This window comes from Bubalus bubalis, chromosome 11, assembly GCF_019923935.1.
Source record: "Bubalus bubalis isolate 160015118507 breed Murrah chromosome 11, NDDB_SH_1, whole genome shotgun sequence".
Taxonomy (NCBI): Eukaryota; Metazoa; Chordata; class Mammalia; order Artiodactyla; family Bovidae; genus Bubalus; species Bubalus bubalis.
In genome coordinates this window covers 35,472,088-35,495,464 of record NC_059167.1, presented here as the reverse complement: position 1 = coordinate 35,495,464, position 23,377 = coordinate 35,472,088, and the positions used below count along the sequence as shown (strand labels likewise).

General features: G+C 39.9%; 2 protein-coding genes and 1 non-coding gene across 5 annotated transcripts in view; 1 reads left to right on the top strand and 2 right to left on the bottom strand.

The window, feature by feature from the left end:
• Positions 1-9,115, bottom strand: part of ATG14 (autophagy related 14) — a 40,982-nt gene extending 31,867 nt beyond the window's left edge. For both annotated transcript variants that reach the window (XM_006068140.4, XM_044924945.2), the window contains exon 1: positions 8,841-9,115. In XM_006068140.4, the coding sequence (XP_006068202.2) occupies positions 8,841-9,115 (275 nt within the window). The remainder of the gene's footprint in view (positions 1-8,840) is intronic.
• TBPL2 (TATA-box binding protein like 2) overlaps positions 8,839-23,377 on the bottom strand; it is a 29,132-nt gene continuing 14,593 nt past the window's right edge. For both annotated transcript variants that reach the window (XM_044924946.2, XM_025260526.3), the window contains 2 exons: positions 22,472-22,566; positions 8,839-11,069 (listed from right to left, as the gene is read on the bottom strand). In XM_044924946.2, the coding sequence (XP_044780881.1) occupies positions 10,993-11,069; positions 22,472-22,566 (172 nt within the window). In that variant the 3' untranslated portion in view covers positions 8,839-10,992. The remainder of the gene's footprint in view (positions 11,070-22,471; positions 22,567-23,377) is intronic.
• TRNAE-UUC lies at positions 23,238-23,310 on the top strand. The gene has a single exon. It is a non-coding gene; the product is annotated as a tRNA-Glu (tRNA).

Here is a 23,377-nt window from a genome sequence, read left to right as displayed (position 1 = left end):
GAAAGGAAATCAGACAATATTATATGTGACAGAATTATATACATAAGTGGCTAAATTAAAATTAAATTAAAAATTCACTTTCTCAGTGACACTCTCACATTTCAACAGCTACATATGGCTGGAGGCCACTTTACTGGATGCACAGATATGCAGCATCATTGCACAGAGTACTGGGTAGTACTGCAAAGGCCAGTGAGGTGGTGACTACAGGAACCATTAGAAAACTCAGAAACCAATGCAGAATGTAGACAAATTCATAGGTTCACCAAATAATTTATCAGGCTTTTACTATGTGCCTGCAACTTACTACAGAGCATTTTACAGAACGTTAAGAAATCTAATCATTCATTTTCTGCAACTGGCTGTGTGCCAGACATGGCACTTGTGATATGCTTCCATTTCCTTATACTGAAAATGAGAAACAAATGTGGTATTTACTTCTCCCTTACTGAGGTAATGCATGATTCATGCTCTTGATCACCTGAAAGGAGATGACAAACTCACAAGATTCATCAACCTGTGTCAACAAAGGGCTGACATGAAGGAGAAAATCCTGCTTTCAAAGGCTATAAAGTGCTCCTTTCACGTCTGTTGTAAAGATCCCACTTTGCACTAACACAAATTGGGATGATGGCACTGTCCAGCTTTATATCAGGCTGGTTAGTTCTCCTGGGCTGTTAGAAACAAACCCAAACTTAAAACACAAAAATACAGATGGCAGCAGGAATAACAAACAGGAGATGGCAATTCCTCCTGTACTGAACGCGTCAGGAGTCATGTCACTCTTCATGAGGGAAATGAGAAAACAGGTAGTGTGAGCAGAGCAAAAGAGCAGATGGTATCAAGGAATGTGCCTGGTCAGCAAGCCAACTGCTCACCAGCACCTCGTCCGTTCTCTGCATTTTCCAGTCCAGGACTCGTGGAGATAGGTTAGGGAAGGAAAAGAAAAAAGGAGAAGGGGGAAAGGCATATTTTATTTTATACACTGTCTTTCAAGCTGGGTTATTACATAAAATGTTTTCTATCTTTTTCCACGTCAGAACATAAAGATGTGTCTCATTATAGAATTTCACTGAATGGACATCATGTAACTTATTCACAGAAACTCCTGCTGAGGAACACTGCCATTGCTTCCAAATTTACACTACTATCAATAATGTTAGAAATGAATATCCTGGTGCACAAATCTTTTAAGCTTTTAGGTTTCTCTACAGGAAATTCTTACAAATAAACTGCTAAGTCAGATATTCACATGCAAACATCTGGCAGTTCTCTTTAAATTTCTTCTGAAATCATTTCATATGATATTTCCAACCCCACCATCCTGTTCTCATGCTCTCAGCTCTGCACTTTTTATTCTTTACTAACCTGCCTGGCTTCCCACTCCCTTCCTTCAAAGATAGTTTACAATTCATTTACTTGCCTTTCTTCATTATTTCTTATTGGCTACTTTTCATTTGTTATTCTATGTCCTTTGTTCACTTTTCTATAGTTTTTTTAAAGGGTTATTAGGAAAATTAGCGATTTTCCTTTCATACATCTTGAAATTCTTTCTCAATTTTCTTAGTGACTACTTATGGTTCTGCTCTGCAAAAATTCCAAAATTTTGTGCAGATACATTTATTCATTTTCTTGTTGTTGCTGAATGGCTCTATAGTTTTGCATTGTTTTCTGAAAGGAATCTGCCAGTGAACCTGTACCATGCATCAGGGCTTTTAAACACTTTTTTAATATCTTCTTTCCCAATTTAAAAATTTCTTTTGTGTTATTTACCAAATTCCTCCAGACTTGTATTTGCTTTTCTCCCCCCTAAAAAAGGATTCCCTTAAGTCAACTTTAAACCATGCCCCGTGATAGAGACTGGTGAGAACCAGGAGCAGGCGGTCACACACAGTCTGGTGCTATCAATCCAAGAGACGGTACACAACCCAACTCAGGTTCTGGAGTCACGTCTGCCTGAGCTGCCACTTGAGGACGGGTTAGAGGTGGCCCTGCTAAGGGAAGAAAGGCATTACAGGCAGAGGAGATTCTGCTATTTCACAAGCTAAGAACGTAATCTGCCCTGCCCCAGAGAACTTCACCAGACCAGGGGGACAGCAGGGTGACAAGGATCAGTTACAAGTGTGAGCCTCCATCGCTCCGTGCTGCGCCATGGCCACAGATCGTCCTGGGTGACTGAGTGGATCTGGCCACAAGCAGGACTGGTCACCTAAGTCTGTCCCATGAGAGCAGGAAAGCAGCACCCAGGCATGCACCCTATCCGGAGTCCTATTAATGCTGTGCGAGATGATCAATAACACCATCAGACCACCGACTACACCTTGCTGAGCACTGACTAGGTGCCTTTCATAAAATAACTCTCACCTTCCATCGCCGCCCAGTCCTTCCCCTCATCCTAGCGCTTCACATTCACTTGTGCCTAGGGTTACGGCAACAGAGAAGTCCAAGAAACACTTTTCCTGTATTTTAAGAAAGGTAAACAGAACAACCCCACAAAACTTTCAAATATGCAATTGAGGGCCTTAAGAATTAGTCAACCCTTATATTCCTTGGGTTTCTTAAATATGAAAGGAGAAAATAAGCACTGACAGCTTTCAAATCAGTGGGGGGGAATTTCCCCCAGCTCCGATTTGGACACAGGTTTGGTGAAGAGTTGATGACTCTGGCTCTAGAAATAAGGCAGTGAGACTTATCGGGTAAGAAAGAGCACAAATTTTCTTGGAGAAGAGCATAGCAATCTCTATTATACAAGCAGAAAGGGTTAAAGAACGGAGTATTTCTTGAACTAGGATACTGTCAATAACACAGCAAAAATTACTAGCATTCACATTTTTCTCCCTTAAGTTCTTTTAGGCATTCAAGGGTATGACATTTATGGACAAAGGCAATATGAAAAAACACAGTCCTTATCTTTATGTTAGAGTATTTAAAGTATGAGAAAATACACAACTTCAACAATGTGGGTTTCATCAATTGTAAATACTACAGTACCACACGGTCTGAAGTTGATTCAATCTGTGGGTGCAGAGCAACTACAGATAAAAAGAGGGCTGACTATAAATTATAGGTGAATTAACCCCTGTTGTTCAAGGCTTAACTGTAGCAAAAACATACTCCACTGGCAGGAATGAAGGTTAAGTCATTAGTAGAAAGTACAGACAGAGCACTGTTTAGTTTCCTCACTTGCAAAATGAAAATAATGATTATCCTACTTGATTATAGAGATTAAATAAGATAAATGTGAAAGCATCAGGTACAGGCACTTAACAGGCAATACAGGCTAGTTTCCCTTTTCTTCGTCGCAATCAGTGATTTTGCACTTAATCCTCCTAATGTATTAAATGTATGTACGTATTTCAGATCTGGAGGTCAATGTAAGAATTAGCATAGCCCAGCAGTAAGTAAGGCACAACTACTCTGAGCTTCCTCATCTTAAAAACAGGTTAATAACTCACGGTTTTGTTACCAGGGAACAAAGGAGACAATACTTGTGAAATCCTTCTACAAATTCTGAAGGGTACACATAATGGTTAAGAGTAGCCAGTGATACTGATTGAAACAAGAATTATATTTTCTTAGGAGATCCACATGTATTGTAAATACAATTAATAAGCTACATGGGATGGGAGCTGTGACCTTTCCTGAAAGAGATAACCAAAGCGCAGCAGGTTGATTAAACTCTTGTCTCAAGACGGGAGTCCAGGTACCTATGGAGCTTTTATTCTGCTGAGTGGGGTACACAGACGTGGGTCCAGAACCGAATCCTCGTGAAAACAAACTTTTATAAGCTAAGGACTGACAACCAAACAGATACTGGAGGGGAACAGAAATGTCTCAAGAGTAGTTTTTAGGATGCATCTTCCTCTCAAAATCTTCAGTAACATCTAAAATTTCTTGCTTGTCCTCTATCCCGCTTCTCAATTTGTCCGGTGCCCGTATTTCTGTTTTGTGGTAAAAATGTAGTCCTCAATGCCTAAAACTCATCAGTGAAAGGAGTGCTGTATCACTCCTAATGCTGTGTACTTATGAAAGCAATATCCATCTACTCACAAAATGCCTTTTTTTTTGATCCACACTTTAAAATAACTGGTTTCTAAACCAGCATGAAGATGTTCCTGGGTATCCTCAGATTATCCCCCCTGTCTTATTCTTACCCCCTATCATAAACTGGTAAGCCATTTTTTCCAGTTTTGAGTGGAAAGATTATTTCAACTTGTCAGTTATCTATTGGGTAACAGTGTTATTTCTAGTACCAGATAAATGTTTAATCCAGAAAACGACGTTCCTGTTAAAAGACCTGCAATTTTAAAATGTTCTCTGGTACAAGATTCAAAGGAGATGGTGTTGAGAATATTGCTTAAAATCATTCCTCTTCATCTCTGAAGGAAGCAAACAAGTCAAAAGACAGATGCAAAAGCAGAGATGTGGGTAGTGTCTCAGGACTGGGCCGAGGTGGGAGGTGAGGAAAGGAGAGTGCTGATGAGGGTACCAAGGCTATAAGGGAAGTGTCCCACTGAATAATATCCAAAAATAAAAACCAAAAGTAGCAAGTTCAAGTATTTTTCAATCAATTTAACTGCCAAACTCATACTATCCACAAAACTACATTAAGATGCATGTTCCCTTCTTAGAAGTCAAAAGAATTATTAGGAGACACATTTGTTCTTTAATATCGAATTTTCCTTGAACTGCTAAACCATTAGAACCTGTATATTCAGCTAGTCTATTAATAAAACCTGAAAAAAAATCTACATTTATAGGAACTTTGATATGTACATCACATTCAAGATCCTTGCAGGCACAGCTAATTTGGTTGACTTACTGAAAAGAACCAGGGGTTAAACAAGGGTATTTAAATCATGCTGAAGCTTCCATATTTTATTTCCAAGTGGTCTCCCACAGTCAGTGAGGAGTTTTCTCATAAAGTAAGAGGGGAAAAAGGGTCTGAAAGTAAAGCACAGAATACAAAATTTTTCATAAGTACTGAAGATTAGAGAATATCTCACAATCAACCTTTGGCCCCAAATATTTAAGGCTTATTAGTAGTCAGTGTAAATCCTCGAGAGCAGAAACCTGCCTTTCTCTTATCTGCTGGAATATTTCACGCCAATAACTGTACCCAATGAGCTCAGTAAAACTGATCTGGCCATCAGGACAGGGTCCTGGGTCTCAAGAGATTCTTGCATCCTACTACATGCTGGACATTGGTTAGTGAATGAAGGAAAACAAACAAGCAAACTCCTCTTCTTTAGAAATACACACTTCAGAAAAGGGGATGATTGAAGCTGAAGTGAAGCTGTCTGTTATCCCTAAACCTTAACTTTTTCATTTCTGAACGATCCTGGTATTTATTTTTCATCTTTCTGCTTCGTCATAAAAAGAAATCCACTGTAACACATCCCTGTCCTGAAAAGAATTCGTATTTCAGTTTCTAAAATGGTCCTGCCTTTACCATTCCCTTCAACAATCTGCTTATTACGTTCCTCCCCAGCGCTGCACTAACCACCAGGATGGGACTGAACAAAAGCAGAATTTACTCCTGTGTGGAACTCCTGATACATTCGGGATGCAGTTACCTTCCGCAGATAAGTGACACCACTTATCATGCTCAATACCATGAAAGAATTGAGTACTGTGACAGAAATGGGGGGAGAGATGGAAGTGGGGACCTACCTTAGTGAAGGTCAGGCAAAGTCTCGCTTAGGAAGTGCATTTAAGTTGAGACATGAAAGGCAAAATGCCAATAAGGAGGAACAGTGTTCCAGGCAGAGGGAATAGTAAAGAAAAAGGCCCATGGGTGGAAGAGTTCCATGTGTTTGAGGATGTGAGAGAAAGCCCAATTACTGAGCTGTGAACATGAGGGAATGTGGTGAGAGTTTACTTTTTGAGTACTTAATACATGCTAGACATCATGTTAAGTAATTCAGTGCATGCTCTTATGTAAGTACTACCAGAAACCTATGAAACTTCAAAATCACACAACAAATGGTGGAGCTTGGATTCAATTCAATGCAGCTTGAATCCAAAGATCACACTTTAAACTCAACCTTACAGCCAAAATTAGAAGGTAGGCAGTAGCCAGATCACATAGGGCTTAATAAGCACAGTAAAGAGTTTGAATTTTATTTTCTATAAAGTGTAAAAACACTGAAAGGTTTAAGCGAAACAGTGAGATTGTCTGATTTACATCTCTACTGTGGCTGTTGTGTGAGGGCCAGAGGGTGGCTAGGGAGGAGCTGTACGTGTAAAAGAAAGAAAACAAAGTAGTGGCCAGGAAAGAAATGACAGCAGTCTGGACTAGAAGTAGACAGATGCAAGATCTACTCTGAAGCAGATCAAATTATACCTGTCAATGATTTGGATATGTGGAATAAGAAAAAAAGGAAAAAGCTAGGACAACATCCAGGTTTCTGGTTTAAGTAACAAAACGGGTCATGATGTATAATAATGAGGTGGTTCAGGATCAGACTAAATTTGGGAAGGAAGGGTAGATTGATTCAGTCATTCAACGAATATTTATTAAGCTTCTACTATGAGGATATAGCAGAGTACAAAACTGTCTTGTTTTCACAGAGCTAACATCATTGGAGAGGCAGTTACAAATTAATATGTAAACCATAAGATGGTGATAGGTACTATGGAAAACAAGAAATCACATTGTGTGGGGAAGAAAGTTACTATTTTAATTGAATGAATGCTCAGAGTTTCTCTGTAAGGAACAGAAGCCTACGGATTCAAAGAAAGTAGCCTGGAAGCCTAGAAGAAAGGAGTTCCTGGCAGGCTGAATAAGACTGAGGCAGGAGTGTTCTCAGTATGCCTGAGTACTGGCAAGGAGGCCATGATGTTTTGCAGAGTAGCTAAGAGAAAAGCAATAGGAGAACAACTGGGGGACAAACGATATAGAACTTCGGATAAAGACTTCGGTTTTTTTTTTTTTTTTAAACTTTGGGTAAAAGAGGACACCCCTGGAAGATGTGAACAGAGGAATGGAAGGATGGTATTAATCTGTATGCAATATGAGAAACTACACTATGAAGGAGAAAAGGCAGAAGCAGAGACTCAAGAAACAATAATCCTCTGGTGGACCAGACCAGGAGGTAGTGAAAGGGCTGGGATTAGGTTTTGAATGGCAGATGGGATTTGTTGATGGGATAAGATTTGGTAGCATTAAGAGAGGAGTCAAGGAAGACTGGAAGACTTTTTTTGCCTGTTCCAAAGAATTAGGTCATCATTTACTGGGCTGGGATGAGCATGAGAAAAATAGATTTATTATGGATAATCATGAATTCAGTTTGCCATATGAAGATGGAGATTCTCACTACAAATTTAAATACAAATAGAGCAGGTAGCTGTTTTCTCAATTTAATAAAGGCCTAGGTTGGAGAAACAAGTCTGGCAGTCTTCAACCTATAGATGATATTTAAATTATAGGAATGGATCTAGGAAAAAGTATATAGAGAAGAGGATCCAGAACTGACCCTCGAAAGACATTTCCATCTCATACCTAGTATTTTTATAATAAAACTGTTTTAATTCTTAAAGCTATTACTTATTACATCAGCAGTTTCTAAATTCATCAACTACATCAATGACTACAACAATGCTGAACTAAAAGATTATATCATACAAATCTTCTCAAAAGAAAAAATAATGAACTCCATTCATGATCAGAAGACTATCAGAAACTCAAAAACACTTTCAAATACAGATGTTATATAATCCAGTGGTTAAGTGCATGGCATATGGGTTCAGGCTGCCTGGAATTTAATTCTGGTCCCTACCCTTATTATTTGTGTGACCCAGGGCAAGAAACTGTGCAGCTTCCTTAGCAGTAAATTAGGGATAATAACTTATTGGGTTGTTGTTAAGGCATTATTATCTGAACTTTTGCACTAAAAAAAATTAGCTGGCTTACTGTCACTAAGTTATTGAAACAAAAGTTGGGACTTAAAAAAGTTGCAGCTAACCACACTAATTTTACAATTATTTAACCAAGGGCTTGTTTCAGCCACTAAGTCGGTCCAACTCTTTTGTGACCCCATGGACTGTACCCCGCCAGGCTCCTCTGTCCATGGATTTCCCAGGCAAGAATACTGGAGTGAGTTGCCATTTCCTTCTCCAGGGCATCTTCCCCACCCAGAGACTGAACCCGGGGCTCCTGCATTGGCAGGTGTATTCCTTACCACTGAGCCACCTGGAAAGCCCAGGACTTGTAGGCCTCTGTTTAAATTTCAAAACAAGGCCAAAACGTGTTCTTAAATTCAATTCTCTTAACTAAGGGCTTGCAGCTCCCACTCTACATTTTTAAAACAGAGGAAACACATCTTCAAACTCCTTAACACTCAAAACAATCTTTGCAAAGGGGAGAAACTAGCTAGATTAGTTTACACATTAGAGTAAGGATGTCTGATAACAAGATCAATCTGTGACACAAACTACCAGGGCCCGAATCCCTCTTAACCAGTTATTTGATTCTCTTCTGGCCTCTTCTCTAGAAAATGAATTTTCTTTTGAAAATAATGATTAAACCAAGCTTTTGCTTGAGCGAATAACAAAGTACCGAGAATCCAATTCTATGGCAATAATAGGAGAAGACCTCTCCACAGGCACCACCTACTCCTTTTCCCTAGTACCAGAAGCACCGTGAGGTCAGACTCCTCTCGAGTGGGTTAGGAGGAAACTGCGACCTCTCCTCTTCGGGCCTCCATCCCCGTCCCCGTCCCCTGGGAGCAAAGTACCGGCGCAAAAGAGCTACCCTCGCTACCTCCTCCTCCAGGCTCCAGCCTCCGAGCCGGTGGAGACACCCAGAGAAGACAATAGCGCAGGGGCGGCTGCCGTACCTTTCACGGTCGCGGCCGTCGAAGTAGACGAAATCGCCGCTCTGGACGCACTTGGCGCAGGTCAGCCGCCGGCGGGTGGTGTTGCAGAGCGGGCAGCGCTCGACCGCCACGTACAGCCCCTCCGCGTCGTCCACAGAGTCTACCAGGTCCCGGGCGAGCGGCTGGGGCCCGCAGCCAGGAGCCTCCTGCGCCTGGGCTCCCTTCCCACTGGGAGACGCCATGATAGCATGAGAGCAGAGCCAGTCACGTGGGATTTTGTTTTCAACCAAGTGCATCTTGGGTGAGGAGGAGGGGCCTGGGAGGGGCCTAGCTCGGCGGGAATCGCGCGAGCACCTCTCCAGACCTCGCCTACCCCCAGCTACCGCTGGGTAGGAATTAGGTTAGAGCGGGGAGAGGCAGCGCAACGGAGTGTCATCAGCGGCTCCTTCACGTCCAGGCTACAACTTAACGTCACAAACTTGTGCAAGACATAGCAATACAGTACCCTCAGGATTTGGGGAAGACAGATTGCGAACGCATAAGGAAATTTCTGTCATTAGCTGTGGATACTAAATTTGGCTAAAACTACCGCAGAGTTGGATGAGGGAAGTGGGTCTTGGAGCGAGGTGGAATTATGGCTCATGTGATTTCGGGGCAAATTCCTCACCTCTCCTGTGTTCACGTGGAGGAAACTTCAGTGCCCACCCAACGTCGTGAGGATTAACAAGTCAATCCGTTTAATAGTAATCTGATAGTACTTTGCCAATAATAACTAACCAGTGGAAACTACTGAACGTGTAAATCACAGTTGGATCTTTATGAAAAATTTTAATGTCCAGCATTCCGCTTCTATTCTTGGCCATATTCCAAGAATTTCAACTAGGTAGTATTTTAACATGGCTTGATTACTCCAAATTTCTTTCTGTGAGGATAAATAAGTTGGGCCAGAGGATTATATCAGAGTAATTGGTGTTTGAATATGCCTGTAAACTACAGAAGAAAAAAAAATTGGGCTCATAGGTCAAATGATCCAGACCAGTGACTCAAAAGGATTATTTTGGCAGGCTATAAATTAATGACTGCCTTAATTTCTCTCTTCAACTAGGGCTTCTCTCCCAAGTTCCATACCCCCAAATTCATAACTGCCTACACTAGGCTTAAAGTAATGTACGGTGACCAATTCACTGTACAGAATTGGTCTGAAGCAATTCAGAAACAAAACTGAACTCTCCCTCCCTACAAACGTTTCCTTATTTTGTTGTGTTCAGTCGCCCAGTCGTGTCCAACTCTTTGCGACCCCATGGACTGCAGGCCAGGCCTCCCTGTCCTCATTTTAGTGAAAGACAATCCCCGCCCACGTGAGAACAAGGTCCAAGACTCCTATTAGCCCATCCCCCTCCCTGTTAATCTCCACTTCTCCATCAAATGCGCATGATTCCCACAAGCTAATTGGGTTTTGAAGCTGAGCTCTTTGCTCCAGCCTCTTAAGTCTTATTTGATCTATTTTAATATAATTACACAGGGTTATGAAGGTACAAAAAAAGCACAAAATCCCTAAACTGTTTTCAAAATAGACTTTATACTAAACCTGAATGTTTCCTGGAAGATTAAGTTTTAGGGAGAGAAATACTTTTCTCTGATTATTTCAAACAAAAGGATATGTAATTATTTAATTTTTCTTAAAGTTTTCAGACTTTAAAGTTTCATTTGTATTCTGACAGGATCCATCACAGGCCTGTACCTACTGGCCAGGATCATCGACTCAATATTTAAAAAGGCAAAAAAAAAAAAAAAGACAATAGACAATTTCTATCCTGTTTTATACAGATATTTTAAATTTCTATATATTGTTATACATTTTTAGAGAACACATGTTCATGTACTACGTCTTTAACAAGAACAAAGCATTAAATTTTAATGATGTTAGAATATCATTCTAGCAAGGCCTTAACTCTTCAAATTCTGAAATCAGGTTACTTTTCCCATTTTAAAAATAACATACAATAGTCATTTCAAAAAAAAGTGTCATTTCTTAGGCATGGTTACTCATACAGAATCACACTTTAATAATTAAAGTCAAAATGTGCATGGAACATCTACAGTCTAGCTGTTTCTGTTGCTGGGCTTATGCATATATTCAAACCAATATACTGTGAGATGTTGAATGATATATTCAGGCTTTTTTAAAACCCTTTAGAATAGGATAGATGTTTTCAAATGCTTCATAGATGTCAGAACGTTTTTTGGCACCTAAAAAGAAATCCAAGTTTACATATCTTTAATATAAAAGCAGTGCTAAAATTTTCTTAAGACTAAAATTTCATTGTCGCTTCCAATTACTTTTAATACTTTAGGTGTACCTGAGAAGTACTTTATTCCTGGTAAAGACAAAAGAATTTGGTGACTACAGTCATATTCCCACAAAAACATACCCTAGAGCTGATTTTTCTAGTATTTCTGTAATGTGGGCACATCAGTATGTCTTTAGCCTCCTAGGGCACAGTATGAAATATGGAATGTTATCTCTTGGTGTGCCATGGACATGACCACAGAACATGACCTTCGTCAGCAGCTGTGGGCACTTAGCTACCAGCGAAAGGGACTTCCTTTGATCTACTCAGCTTTAGTTAACATCCTTATTCCCTAATATTGACTAACAGTGAGACAAATTGGAACTGTTCTAAATTTCAATTTGGGAAGGAATTATTAGAGGGAAAGACTCTACCATTGTTACCCTTCGAGTTAAGTTTCACGAGGTCTTTAATTACAACTGCTCTAGGGGTTAAAATGGATAAAAATATGAATTAGACACACTGCCCACCCTTGAGCGAGATTATCAGTCAGCCCTACTAACTACCTTTCGCTTTCAATGCTACGCAGGCATGTTATGTTAAGGGTTAAGGACAGGTAGTACTTATGTGGAACTGTCAGTCCATCAGGGAACTATTATCTGATACTGGGCAGGAGACAAGGAGATTAATGAAAAGCATATTAAAAACTTAACATGAAGAAAAATGGAAAATAGTTTTTAAGTTGATAAAGACTTGTTCTTGGGAGCTATAAACTTAGCTAGGAGAAAGGCTAAGTAAGACAGCAGAAATAACTTGTGAGACGTAGTTATCTGGTTTAAGGATGGGACAAACGAGAGGGGATTCCCAAAAGGAGAATCAAGAGATTTGAGAAGTAGGTAGAAATCAGGATTCAGAACCTAGGATGAGCTAGAACAATTTAAAAAGTGGAAAATGGCAAGTGTTGGCAAAGAGACAGAAATGGGAAGCCTCATACGTTGCTGGTAGAAACATAAAATGGTTCAGCTACTATGGAAAATAGTTTAGCAGTTCCTCAAAGCTGCTAAAAGAAGAATGATCACATGACACAGCAATTTCACTCCTGGGTACCTGGGAATATACTCCCCAAATTGAAAATAAGTACTCAGACAAATAATATGCATGTAGCTGCATATTCATGGCTGACAATGAAGTGTTATTCCACCACAAAAAGGAATAAAGCGCTGATACATAGTACAATGAGGATGAACCTCAAAAACATTATGTTAAAAGAAGTCAGACATGAAAGGTCACATATTATATGATTCCATTTATATGAAATCTCCGGAATAAGTAAATTCAGAGACGAGACTGGCGGTTGCCAGGGTTAGGGTAGGGAAGAAAGAGGGGGAAACTGCCTATGACATAGGACTTTATTTTGGAATAGTGGAAATCTTTTGGCATTAGTGTTGGTGGTTGCACAACATTTTGAATGAACTAACTGTCCCTCAATTTTTCATTTAAATGGTTATATTTGCGCTATTTGCATTTCATCTCAATAAATTAAAAAAAGTTTAAGAATAAAAAATGAAGTACTTATTAGCTTAAAATGGTGGGGGGGGGGGGAGCAGTATGCAAGGGCAAAAGTTACTCATTCACTGCCAAAGAGTTTACTTTTGGAGCCTCTACCCTCAAAGATGTCTGGTAGAGAGGCGGGAGGGTGAATTGAATGGTTAACAGAAACTCAGTACGTTTGAGGTAGGGAAAGTCTCTTAAGTCTCAGCAAATTTTAATTACAGTGCTAAAATTTTAGTTTCTAAAGAGACTGGTTTTGTAGAAGCCAAACTGTTAGTTTGGGAAAAAGTAAGACATCACTATAAAAAGACTCTGCCTCTCGTTTGATGGACTTTTTCAGGTTCTGGATACATTTGAATAGAACAGCCTTAATTGGGAGACAGTGAAGTAGGAAGATCCCCTGGAGGAGGGCATAGCAACCCACTCCAGTATTCTTGCCTGGAGAATCCCCATGGACGGAAGAGCCTGGCGGGCTATAGTCCACGGGGTCACAAAAAGTGGGACGTGACTGAGTGGCTAAACACAGCACACCACAGAAGCACAGTAGGTATAGCAGACACAGATACACGTTCACCTAATGCCCCCTCCCCAAAACTAAAGTTCTTTTTTTTGGCAACTAAGTTTCTTTTTATATCTGAGTAACAGATATCCAGGTCCAGCATTTTGGGTAACCATGTACTTCAGTTTTTTCATAACACTTAAAAATAATACCTAGGGACTTCCCTGCTGGCCCAGTGGTTAAGACTCCAAGCTCCCAATGCAGGGGGCACAGGTTCAATCCCTGTTGAGGGAACTAGGATCCCACATGCTTCGTGGGGCAGCCAAAAATTTTTTTTAAAAATACCAACAGCTTTACATTCAAGCCCCAAATAGTATAGCGTTCTGGTGTCCCCTAGAGAGTAGAAAACACCCATCGCCCAAGAGGGACCAGACATTAAGAGTGATCATTTTTTTATATCATAGAAAAACAACTTTAGACACAAAAAGGCTTTAGGAAAATTGTCTAGTGCAATTTTTAGAATTTACTGTGTGGGAAAGCAAGGCCCACGAAGTTGAAGATGCCCCGAATCATGAGTATCAACTTTGAGAGAAGACTTCATGTATCTGCATTCCTTCCTTTCCATGGAAGGTGAGCAAACAAACATCGCCAGGAATTGTAAATCCCAATGAGGGAACCTGGTCAATTCAGTGAAATATTTCCTCACTGAAATATTACCATAAAAATTTTGAGGAAACCTAAATTGGCCCCACAGTCCTATTAATAATCAATCTATAATCAAACCTCTCAATTTGGAGCACCAGACTTCAATTATATGACCCTTCTCTTTTAAGCGAAATCTACCAGATCTTTCCTTCAAATTTATGATGATCACCAATTTCCCTGGTAGTTCAACTAGTAAACAATCTGCCTGCAATGCAGGAATTCAGTTCAGTTCAGTTGCTCAGTTGTGTCTGACTTTGCAACTGCAGCATGCCAGGCTTCCCTGTCCATCACCGACTCCTGAAGCTTGCTCAGACTCATGTCCATTGAGTCAGTGATGCCTTCCAACCATCTCATCCTCTGTTGTCCCCTTCTCCTCCTGCCTTCAATTTTTTCCAGCATCAGAGTCTTTTCCAATGAGTCAGTTCTTTGCATCAGGTGGCCAAAGTATTGGAGCTTCAGCTTCAGCATCAGTCCTTCAGTGAATATTCAGGACTGATTTCCTTTAGGATGGACTAGTTTGATCTCCTTGCAGTCCAAGGGACTCTCAAGAGTCTTCTCCAATACCGCAGTTCAAAAGCATCAATTCTTCAGTGCTCAGCTTTCTTTATAGTCCAACTCTTGCATCCATACATGACTACTGGAAAAACCATAGCTTTGACCAGACAGACCTTTGTCAGCAAAGTAATGTCTCTGCTTTTTAATATGTTGGTCATAGCTTTTCTTCCAAAGAAAAGTGTCATTTAATTTCATGACTGCAGTCTCCGTCTGCAGTGATTTTGGAGCCCCCCTAAAATAGTTTTCACTGTTTCCATTGTTTCCCCATCTATTTGCCATGAAGTGATGGGACCAGATGCCAAGGTTTTAGTTTTCTGAATGTTGAGTTTTTTTCTTTTTCACTCTCCTCTTTTACTTTCATCTTCAACTCTTCTTTTCCTGTCACAAGTGTTGTGCCACCTGAGTATCTGAGGTTATTGATATTTCTCCTGGAAGTCTTGATTCCAGCTTGTGTTTCATCCAGCCCAGCATTTCGCATGGTGTACTCTGCATATATTAAATAAGCAGGGTGACAAGAAACAACATTGATGTGCTCCTTTCCCACTTTGGAACCAGTCTGTTGTTCCATGTCCAGTTCTGTTTCTTCTTGACCGAATACAGATTTCTCAGGAGGCAGGCAAGGTGGTCTGGTATTCCCATCTCTTGAAGAATTTTCCATAGTTTGTTGTGATCCACACAGTCAAAGGCTTTGGTGTAGTCAAAAAGCAGAGGTAGATGTTTTTCTGGAACTCTCTTGCTTTCTTGATGATCCAATGGATGTTGGCAATTTAATCTCTCATTCCTCTGCCTTTTCTAAATCCAGCTTGAACATCTGGAAGTTCATGGTTCACATACTGTTGAAGCCTGGGTTGGAGAATTTTGAGCATTACTTTGCTAGTGTGTGAGATGAGTGCAATTGTGTGGTAGTTTGAACATTTTTGGCATCGGCTTTCTTTGGGATTGGAATGAAAACTGACCTTTTCCAGTCCCATGGCCACTGCTGAGTTTTCCAAATTTGCTGACATATTCAGTGCAGCACTTTCACAGCATCTTTTAGGGTTTGAGATAGCTCAACTGGAATTCCATCACCTCCACTAGCTTTGTTTATAGTGAGTGATGCTTCCTAAGGCCCACTGGACTTCGAATTCCAGGATGTCTGGCTCTAGGTGGGTGATCCCACCATTGTGGTTATCTGGGTCATGAAGATCTTTTTTGTATAGTTCTTCTGTGTATTCTTGCCCCCTCTTCTTAATATCTTCTGCTGCTGTTAGATCCATACCATTTCTGTCCTTTATTGTGCTCATCTTTGCATGAAATATTCCCTTGGTATCCCTAATTTTCTTGAAGAGATCTCTAGTCTTTCCCATTCTATTGTTTTCCTCTATTTCTTTGCACTGATCACTGAGGAAGCCTTTCTTATCTCTCCTTGCTATTCTTTGGAACTCTGCATTCAAATGGGTATATCTTTCCTTTTCTCCTTGTCTTTCACTTCTCTTCTTTTTTCAGCTATTTCTAAAGACTTGTCAGACAACAATTTTGCCTTTTTGCATTTCTTTTTCTTGGGGATGGTCTTGATCACTACCTCCTGTACAATGTCATGAACCTCTGTCCATAGTTCTTTAGGCACTCTGTCTATCAGATATAATCCCTTGAATCTATTTGTCACTTCCATTGTATAATCATAAGGGATTTCATTTAGGTCATACTTGAATGGTCTAGTGGTTTTCCCTACTTTCTTCAATTTCAGTCTGAATTTGGCAATAAGGAGTTCATGATCTGAGCCACAGTCATCTCCTCCTCTTGTTTTTGCCAACTGTGTAGAGCTTCTCCATCTTTGGCTGCAAAGAATATAATCAGTCTGATTTCAGTGTTGACCATCTGGTGATGTCCATGTGTAGAATCTTCTCTTGTGTTGTTGGAAGAGGGTGTTTGCTATGACCAGTGTGTTCTCTTGACAAAACTCTGTTAGCCTTTGCCCTGCTTCATTTTGTACTTCAAGGCCAAACTTGCCTGTTACTGCAGGTTTCTCTTGTCATCCTACTTTTGCATTCCAGTCCCCTATGATGGAAAGGACATCTCTTTTGGGTATTAGTTCTAGAAGGTCTTGTAGGTCTTCATAGAACCATTCAACTTCAGTTTCTTCAGTGTTACTGGTTGGGGCATAGACTTGGATTACTGTGATATTGAATGGTTTGCCTTGGAAACGAACAGAGATCATTCTGTCATTTTTGAGCTTGCACCCAAGAACTGCATTTCGGACTCTTTTGTTGACTATGAGGGCTACTTCATTTCTTCTAAGGGATTCTTGCCCACAGTAGTAGATATAATGGTCATCTGAGTTAAATTCTAAGGGATTCTTGCCCACAGTAGTAGATATAATGGTCATCTGAGTTAAATTTTCCCATTCCAGTCCATTTTAGTTCACTGATTCCTAAAATGTCGATGTTCACTCTTGCCATCTTCTGTTTGACCACTTCCAATTTACCTTGATTCATGGACCTAACATTCCAGGTTCCTATGCAATATTGTTTTTTACAGCATCAGACTTTACTTCCATCTCCTGCAATGAAGGAGACCCTGCTTTTATTCCTGGGTCGGGAAGATCCCCTGGAGAAGGAACGGCTACCCACTCCAGTATTCCTGGACTTCCCTGGTGGCTCAGACAGTAAAGAATTCACCTGCAATGTGGGATACCTGGGTTTGATCCCTGGGTTGGGAAGATCCCCTAGAGAAGGGAACAGCTACCTACTCCAGTGTTCTTGCCTAGAGAATTCTATGGACAGAGGAGCCTGGCAGGCTACAGTCCATGGGGTTGGAAAGAGTCAGACATGACTGAGCAACTTTCATTTTCGCCAGATCATTCCTTCAAGTTATGATGACACCAATTTGGGGGATCAACACCTTTGCTAACTGTGGTAAATGAGGTAGAAATTCTGTGGCTAGTGCACTGAAGAAAGCACTAGCTATTGGCTTGAGATCAAACCACATGGGCTCAAATGCAAGCGCTCCCACTAAGTTTGAAATCACAGGCAGATTGTTTAACTCCTGAGCTTCTGTTTCCTCACCTATAAACAAGGACAATAGTCTTCTCATAGGGTGATTATAAGGATTGCATGAACAAGTTTTTGCAAAAAGTCCTTTTCAAATGGTAATGTCAAATGGTAACATTTGACAAGAGCTCAGCCATTTTTACTGTCCTAAAAGAATGTACTTCAGGATTAGGGATGCTGGGATGGCTGGTTCATGCATTCATGGCTAATCATTTGGTTCTGTGAGAATCAGTATCATGTAATTTGTCTGTCTCCTTCACCAGGGCTGGATTTTTGCTGGATAAAGAGTGTGTTGTATTTGCTTTCACATCCTGAGCACCTAAAACAGTATATGTACCTCGTAGGCATCCAAAGTTTATTAAATATCTATCATCTAACAATAGAATTTGCAAACTCATCCATACCCCTTGCATACATGCATGCGTGCTAATTCGCTTCAGTCATGTCCGACTCTTTGTGACCCTATGAATTGTAGCCCACCAGGCTCCTCTGTCCAAGAAATTTCCAAGCAATAACACTGGAGTGGGCTGTCATGTCCTCCACCAGGGGAATCTTCCCCACCCAGGGATGGAACCCACGTCTCTTATGTTTCCTGCATTGGCAGGTGGGTTCTTTACCACTAGCACCACCTGGGAAGCCCTCGCTACCTCTTAGCCAGCCCCAATATCTCTTCCCAGGACTACATGGATTTTCTAACTCTATTCTTACACCAAGTCACAAGTACACATCTTATCTTCCCAAGGGATACCGTATGTGTATACACATAAATGAAAGTCTTACAAATTGGGGAAAAAATAAACAGACTTTAACCTCTCAAAGTATACATTTTGCAGTATATACTGAGTCACTCTTAGTGGTAAATTACCAGCAATGATCAACAGGGATATCCAGTTCTCTGTCTGGCTCACTCACTATTAAATCTTGCCATTTTTATGGTGTCCTCTGACCCACTCATTTCCAAGAACCACTGACACCCAGCTGATTGAGAGTGACCCTCTCTAACAAAGACCCAGCTCCTGCATCCTTTATGCCAGAAGGAAATAAGTATAAAAAGCATTTTACTAAAGCCTCTTTAAACTTCACATTCCTATCATCTGGGCAAGGCATGAGAGCAACAATTCATCTTTTTCAGTGCTGGGGAAAACTCAAGAAGAGTGGGCTTTCACAGAGGTAATAACAGCTAACATCTATACTGTGTTTACAGCAGGTAGTTTCTATGGGCCCCTGCCTTTTACATATGTAGAAATCAAGGTGGAGCACAAACTCACCCAAGGCCAACATAGCCAAGAGATGGTAAAGCTTAGATTAAAACTAGATGACTGGCTTCCAGAGCTTAGCCTCTTAGCCACTACACCTGCTGCCTCTCACCACTAAGAGTATTTGCCATTCCTTAGGTGACAAGGAGTATTAGGAGGAAGGTGTCCAAAAGACCACACAGGTGTTTTCATAGACATCTAAAGAGCTGGGGGATAGTGTATGTACATGAAGATGGTGGTCTGAAGCCAGGCATGTGCAGCATGAACAGCTGTTCGACATTGTTAATGTTACTTAAGCTCTCCATTGTCCTCATTTTACAGGTGAGGAGACTGAGATATTAAGCACAACCTCACAGAATTAACTGTTGTTGTCTGGTCATTAAATCACGTCTGACTCTTTTGCAGCTGCATGGACTGTAGCCCACCAGGCACCTCTGTTCATGGGACTTCCCAGGCAAGAATATGGAGTGGGTTGCCATTTCCTTCTCCTGGGTATCTTCCCAACCCTGGGATCTAACTTCCATCCCCTGCATTGCAGGCGAATTCTTTACCACTGAGCCTCCAGGGAAACCGAGAGAGTCAACTAGAACCCACATAAAAGCCCTTACTTATCATAACGCCTGGTATATGAGTACCTAACATGTCTTTATTATGTCTCATCTTGGAAGTGAAAATTGACATATATGCTGTCACTGTATATTGTTCCAGCAGATCCTAGCTAGACTATTCATTTTACCATGGTCTGAGAAAAAGCGTGGGTCCTAAATGTCATATTAGCCGTAGAAAAGCAGCACAGACCAGAAAAAGTTGTGTTAAGGTCCCTTTGCCGTTTGCTCTCTGGGACCATGATGAAGAACAAAGTAGGAAAGTAGGTCCTCTTTGTTCTCAGTTCATTTAACTATTCATTCATTCAGTTGTAGCTTTGGACATGCTGACTGCAGCTTTGGCACCTCAAGGGAGTAAGACAATTTTACAATTAGCTATGCCTGTTCTTTGAGCTGAACACATTGACAAATTTTCAGGGAAGGGTACTGTATGGTCTTCAGTACCCTGTGTTGACATTCCTTTACTTTTGTAACTTGAAACTCCTAGCAAATGTGCACATGAAAGTATATCTCTTTCCTTTTTATTTGGGGTAACTAAGAAAGTTGGTCTGAATTAGGGATATTTAAAGAAACTTGTTCTTGCATACCTATAATAGGAACTTAGCCTGTACTTGGCAATTTGTACTTGTAAATAAGACAGTTTCTTAATGATACATAACACATAGATGAAAGCATCCATCCAAAGGTCTTAAAATTTTTTTTTTCCCTGGAGGAGGGCATATATTTGCCTGCAGTATCTACACTATTCGATGTACTTGGCAGGCTTTTTCCCCTTTCTCCAGGACATATAGAGGGAAACTGGATCTTCCCAACCCAGGGATCAAACCCAGGTCTCCCGCATTGCGGGCAGATGCTTTAACCTCTGAGCCACCAGGGAAGCCTGTTAATTACTAGGAGGCCTTAATTATTCTAGACACTAAACTGGTTGCATCTGAACAATTGTTGCATTGTTGTATTCAAAAGGTTCTTGAATTCTAAACAAGCTCTCCCCATTTTGAAGACACATTATTTCTGAAAGAAAAACTGTAACACTTACTGGGCGTTCTCAAGATTTAATAAGACACTCCATGTTTTTGGATGCTGAGTGATAACTTTATCGATGTTTCTCAAATTAATTCAGCTAATGCAGAAATCTCATTTGGCTTTAGATGGGGCAAGATATTATTAAATTTTAAAGTTTATTTGGAAGAATAAATATTTGAGGGGAGCTAATACAAAGAGAAGCAATGATGGAAAACTGGCCTATCAGATATAGAGCTCACTAGGATTAACACACATTCATAATCACAATGTAGTAAAAATACAGTAGGATTATCATAGTATAATTCAGGAGCAAAGGTGGAACTGGAGACCAGACCCATATTTTAAAATAAAGGCCAAAAAGAAGTCATCAGATATTAATAATGAAGGATATGGAGTTTTAGGTTGGCTGGCCAGCTATTCGGGGGTGGGGAATAGTCAATTTGGCTCGTGCCATAAAAACTGGGTATTTATCCTGGTCCCAGAGAGTAAAATGTGTAAAAAGTCAGACAAAATAAGGCAAAACCAGCAAACTTCAGTAGAATGTGTGGAAAAGAGCCTCAACCATTTACCTCAAGAATTAAAAAAACTTTTACGTAAAAATAAGTGAAACTGGAAAAAATCACAAATAAAACGAAGAGTAATTATTTTCAATACTACGGTGAACTCACACAAACCCTTAGAGGGGGAAAAGTAGACAAAAAGCAGTAAGTTACATACACACTATTTTAAAAAGATGAAATGCTATTTACTATGCGGAAAAGCGATCAATTTCTATTTCTGATTACCAGTGAGATCCCTTTCACTTACACAGTTAGAGTTTTTTTCTGCAAATTATTGTTTTGAATGTTGCTGAGAGTTTGTAAAAGATACTCAGATACATTCCTGGCAGCAATGTATGATATAGAAAAACTGCATTGTATAAACCTTTTCAAAACAATTTCATAAAATAATTTGTACTAGGAAGCTTTAAAATGGTCTGTCTTTAGACAAATATTCCCCTTCTGAGCATAGGTCTTCCCTAGTGGCTCAGACGGTAAAACGTCTGTCTGCAAAGCAGGAGACTCGGGTTCGATCCCTGAGTCGGGAAGATCCCCTGGAGAATGAAATGGCAGCCCACTCCAGTATTCTTGCCTGGAAAATCCCATGGACCCAGAGCCTGGTAGGCTACAGTCCATGGGGTCACAAAGAGTAGGACACAACTGAGCGACTTCACTTCTGAGCATTTACACTAATAAATGACTCTCTACACATAAAAATAGCCAAACTTTTGTCCCATTAATAAGCAGCAAACAAAAAGCATAACCTGACAATGGGAGAATCAGTTTGATGCAGTAACATGTTAGAACAGAGATTGGGAAACTTAGGTCTGCTGGTCAAACCTAGTCTGCTACCTGATTCTGTATAGACTGTGAGCTAAGAATGATTTTTATACTGAAATGGTTCGGGGAAAAAAGAAGAAAATTACTTGATATGTGTAAATTAAGTGAATTACATTAAATTCACACTTTAGAGCCTTTTTCTTTATGTGGTGTTCACAGTTACTTTCACAATAAAACAAGGTTCAGTTGTGACAGAGACTCTACTGCCCACAAAACCGAAAACATTTAGTATTTAGCTCTTTGCAGAAAAAAGATTTGTTGACCTCTTTGTAGGAACATTGTTCAGACATTGAAAGCCTTCATTAAGAATTTGTAACAGTGAGTTAAGCTATATATGTTATAATGGTTATTAAAATGATAGGATGTAAAGATGAGTATCCCTGGAGTAGGAAATAGCTATAAACTTCAGTATTCTTGCCTGGAAAATTCCATGGACAGAGAAGCCTGGTGGGCTACAGTTCATGGAGTCACAAAGAGTTGGACACAACTGAGCTACTGAACAGACACATAAACACATAACATACTCGTTTTATATATATCAAAATGACATAAAACATGGAAAAAGTTATATTGTTTAACTTTAGGGACCAATGTACGATGTTATCTTTCATTTTGCTTTTCCCTTTTTTCCCGGGTATTCTATAATACCAAGAATTGCTGTATGACAGTGAATAAAGTTATTTAAAAGGTAAAACAAAGCATAAGCAAAGCATACGCAAAGCTGTTGAATTTTAAGAAAGTCAGAATCTTAGGACTTACCTGTTAACACAACTTTTCCAGATACAAAGATAAGCAACACAATTCGTGGTTTCACCATTCTATAAATAAGGCCAGGAAACAGTTCAGGTTCATAACTGTTAAGATATAAAAGAAAGAAGTTAAAAAATAGCACTATGCAACTACTTTCTCATAATATTTGAGATCCAGCGCACAAAAGCAGTTTTCAAAAGCCATTTTACCAAAAACCTTTTGGCCATCTTGACAAAAGTAGTCTTGAGTGTCCTAGGTAATTCCTGTGGCAGTCAGTGACAGATTTCATTTTTAGTCATAATGTTTTTCCAAGTGCAGACATCCTAAGCTTTTAGAAATTAAGGAAATTTAGAGCATCAGATTTAATATATTAAGATCTTCTTGTTGAATGTTCTCTATCTTTCAAAAAAAGTCTATCAATAGCAATACATAAACACATTTTCAAAAATTTCCAAGTTCCACAATAATGAGCACATTGTGGATATATTTATAAACTGCTAAAGTTAACATTTTTAGCAGATAGAACCTAAAAACATTACTAGAATACGTTGGACAGATACTGTATACTAAATCATACCAAGTTTTACAAATTCAGAATTTGCTCCTATAAATAGTATCTCACTCCTTCCTAGAAAGGCTTGAGGAGCCTACAAAAAGATGTCAGTAGTTAAGAGGATGTTGATGAAATAAAACTATTCTCAAAACAATGGCTAATGGGGATAGAAAAGAAAGAAAAAAATCTAGGAAATTGAACACTATAATATACATGGGGAATTCCCTAGTGGTCCAGTGGTTAGGACTCCGCACTTTCACTACTGAGGGCACAGGTTCAATTCCTGGTTGGGGAAATAAGATCCCTCAAGCCGTGTGGTGCAGCAAAAAAAATTTTTTTTTTGCTCTTAAGGAGTGTATCCA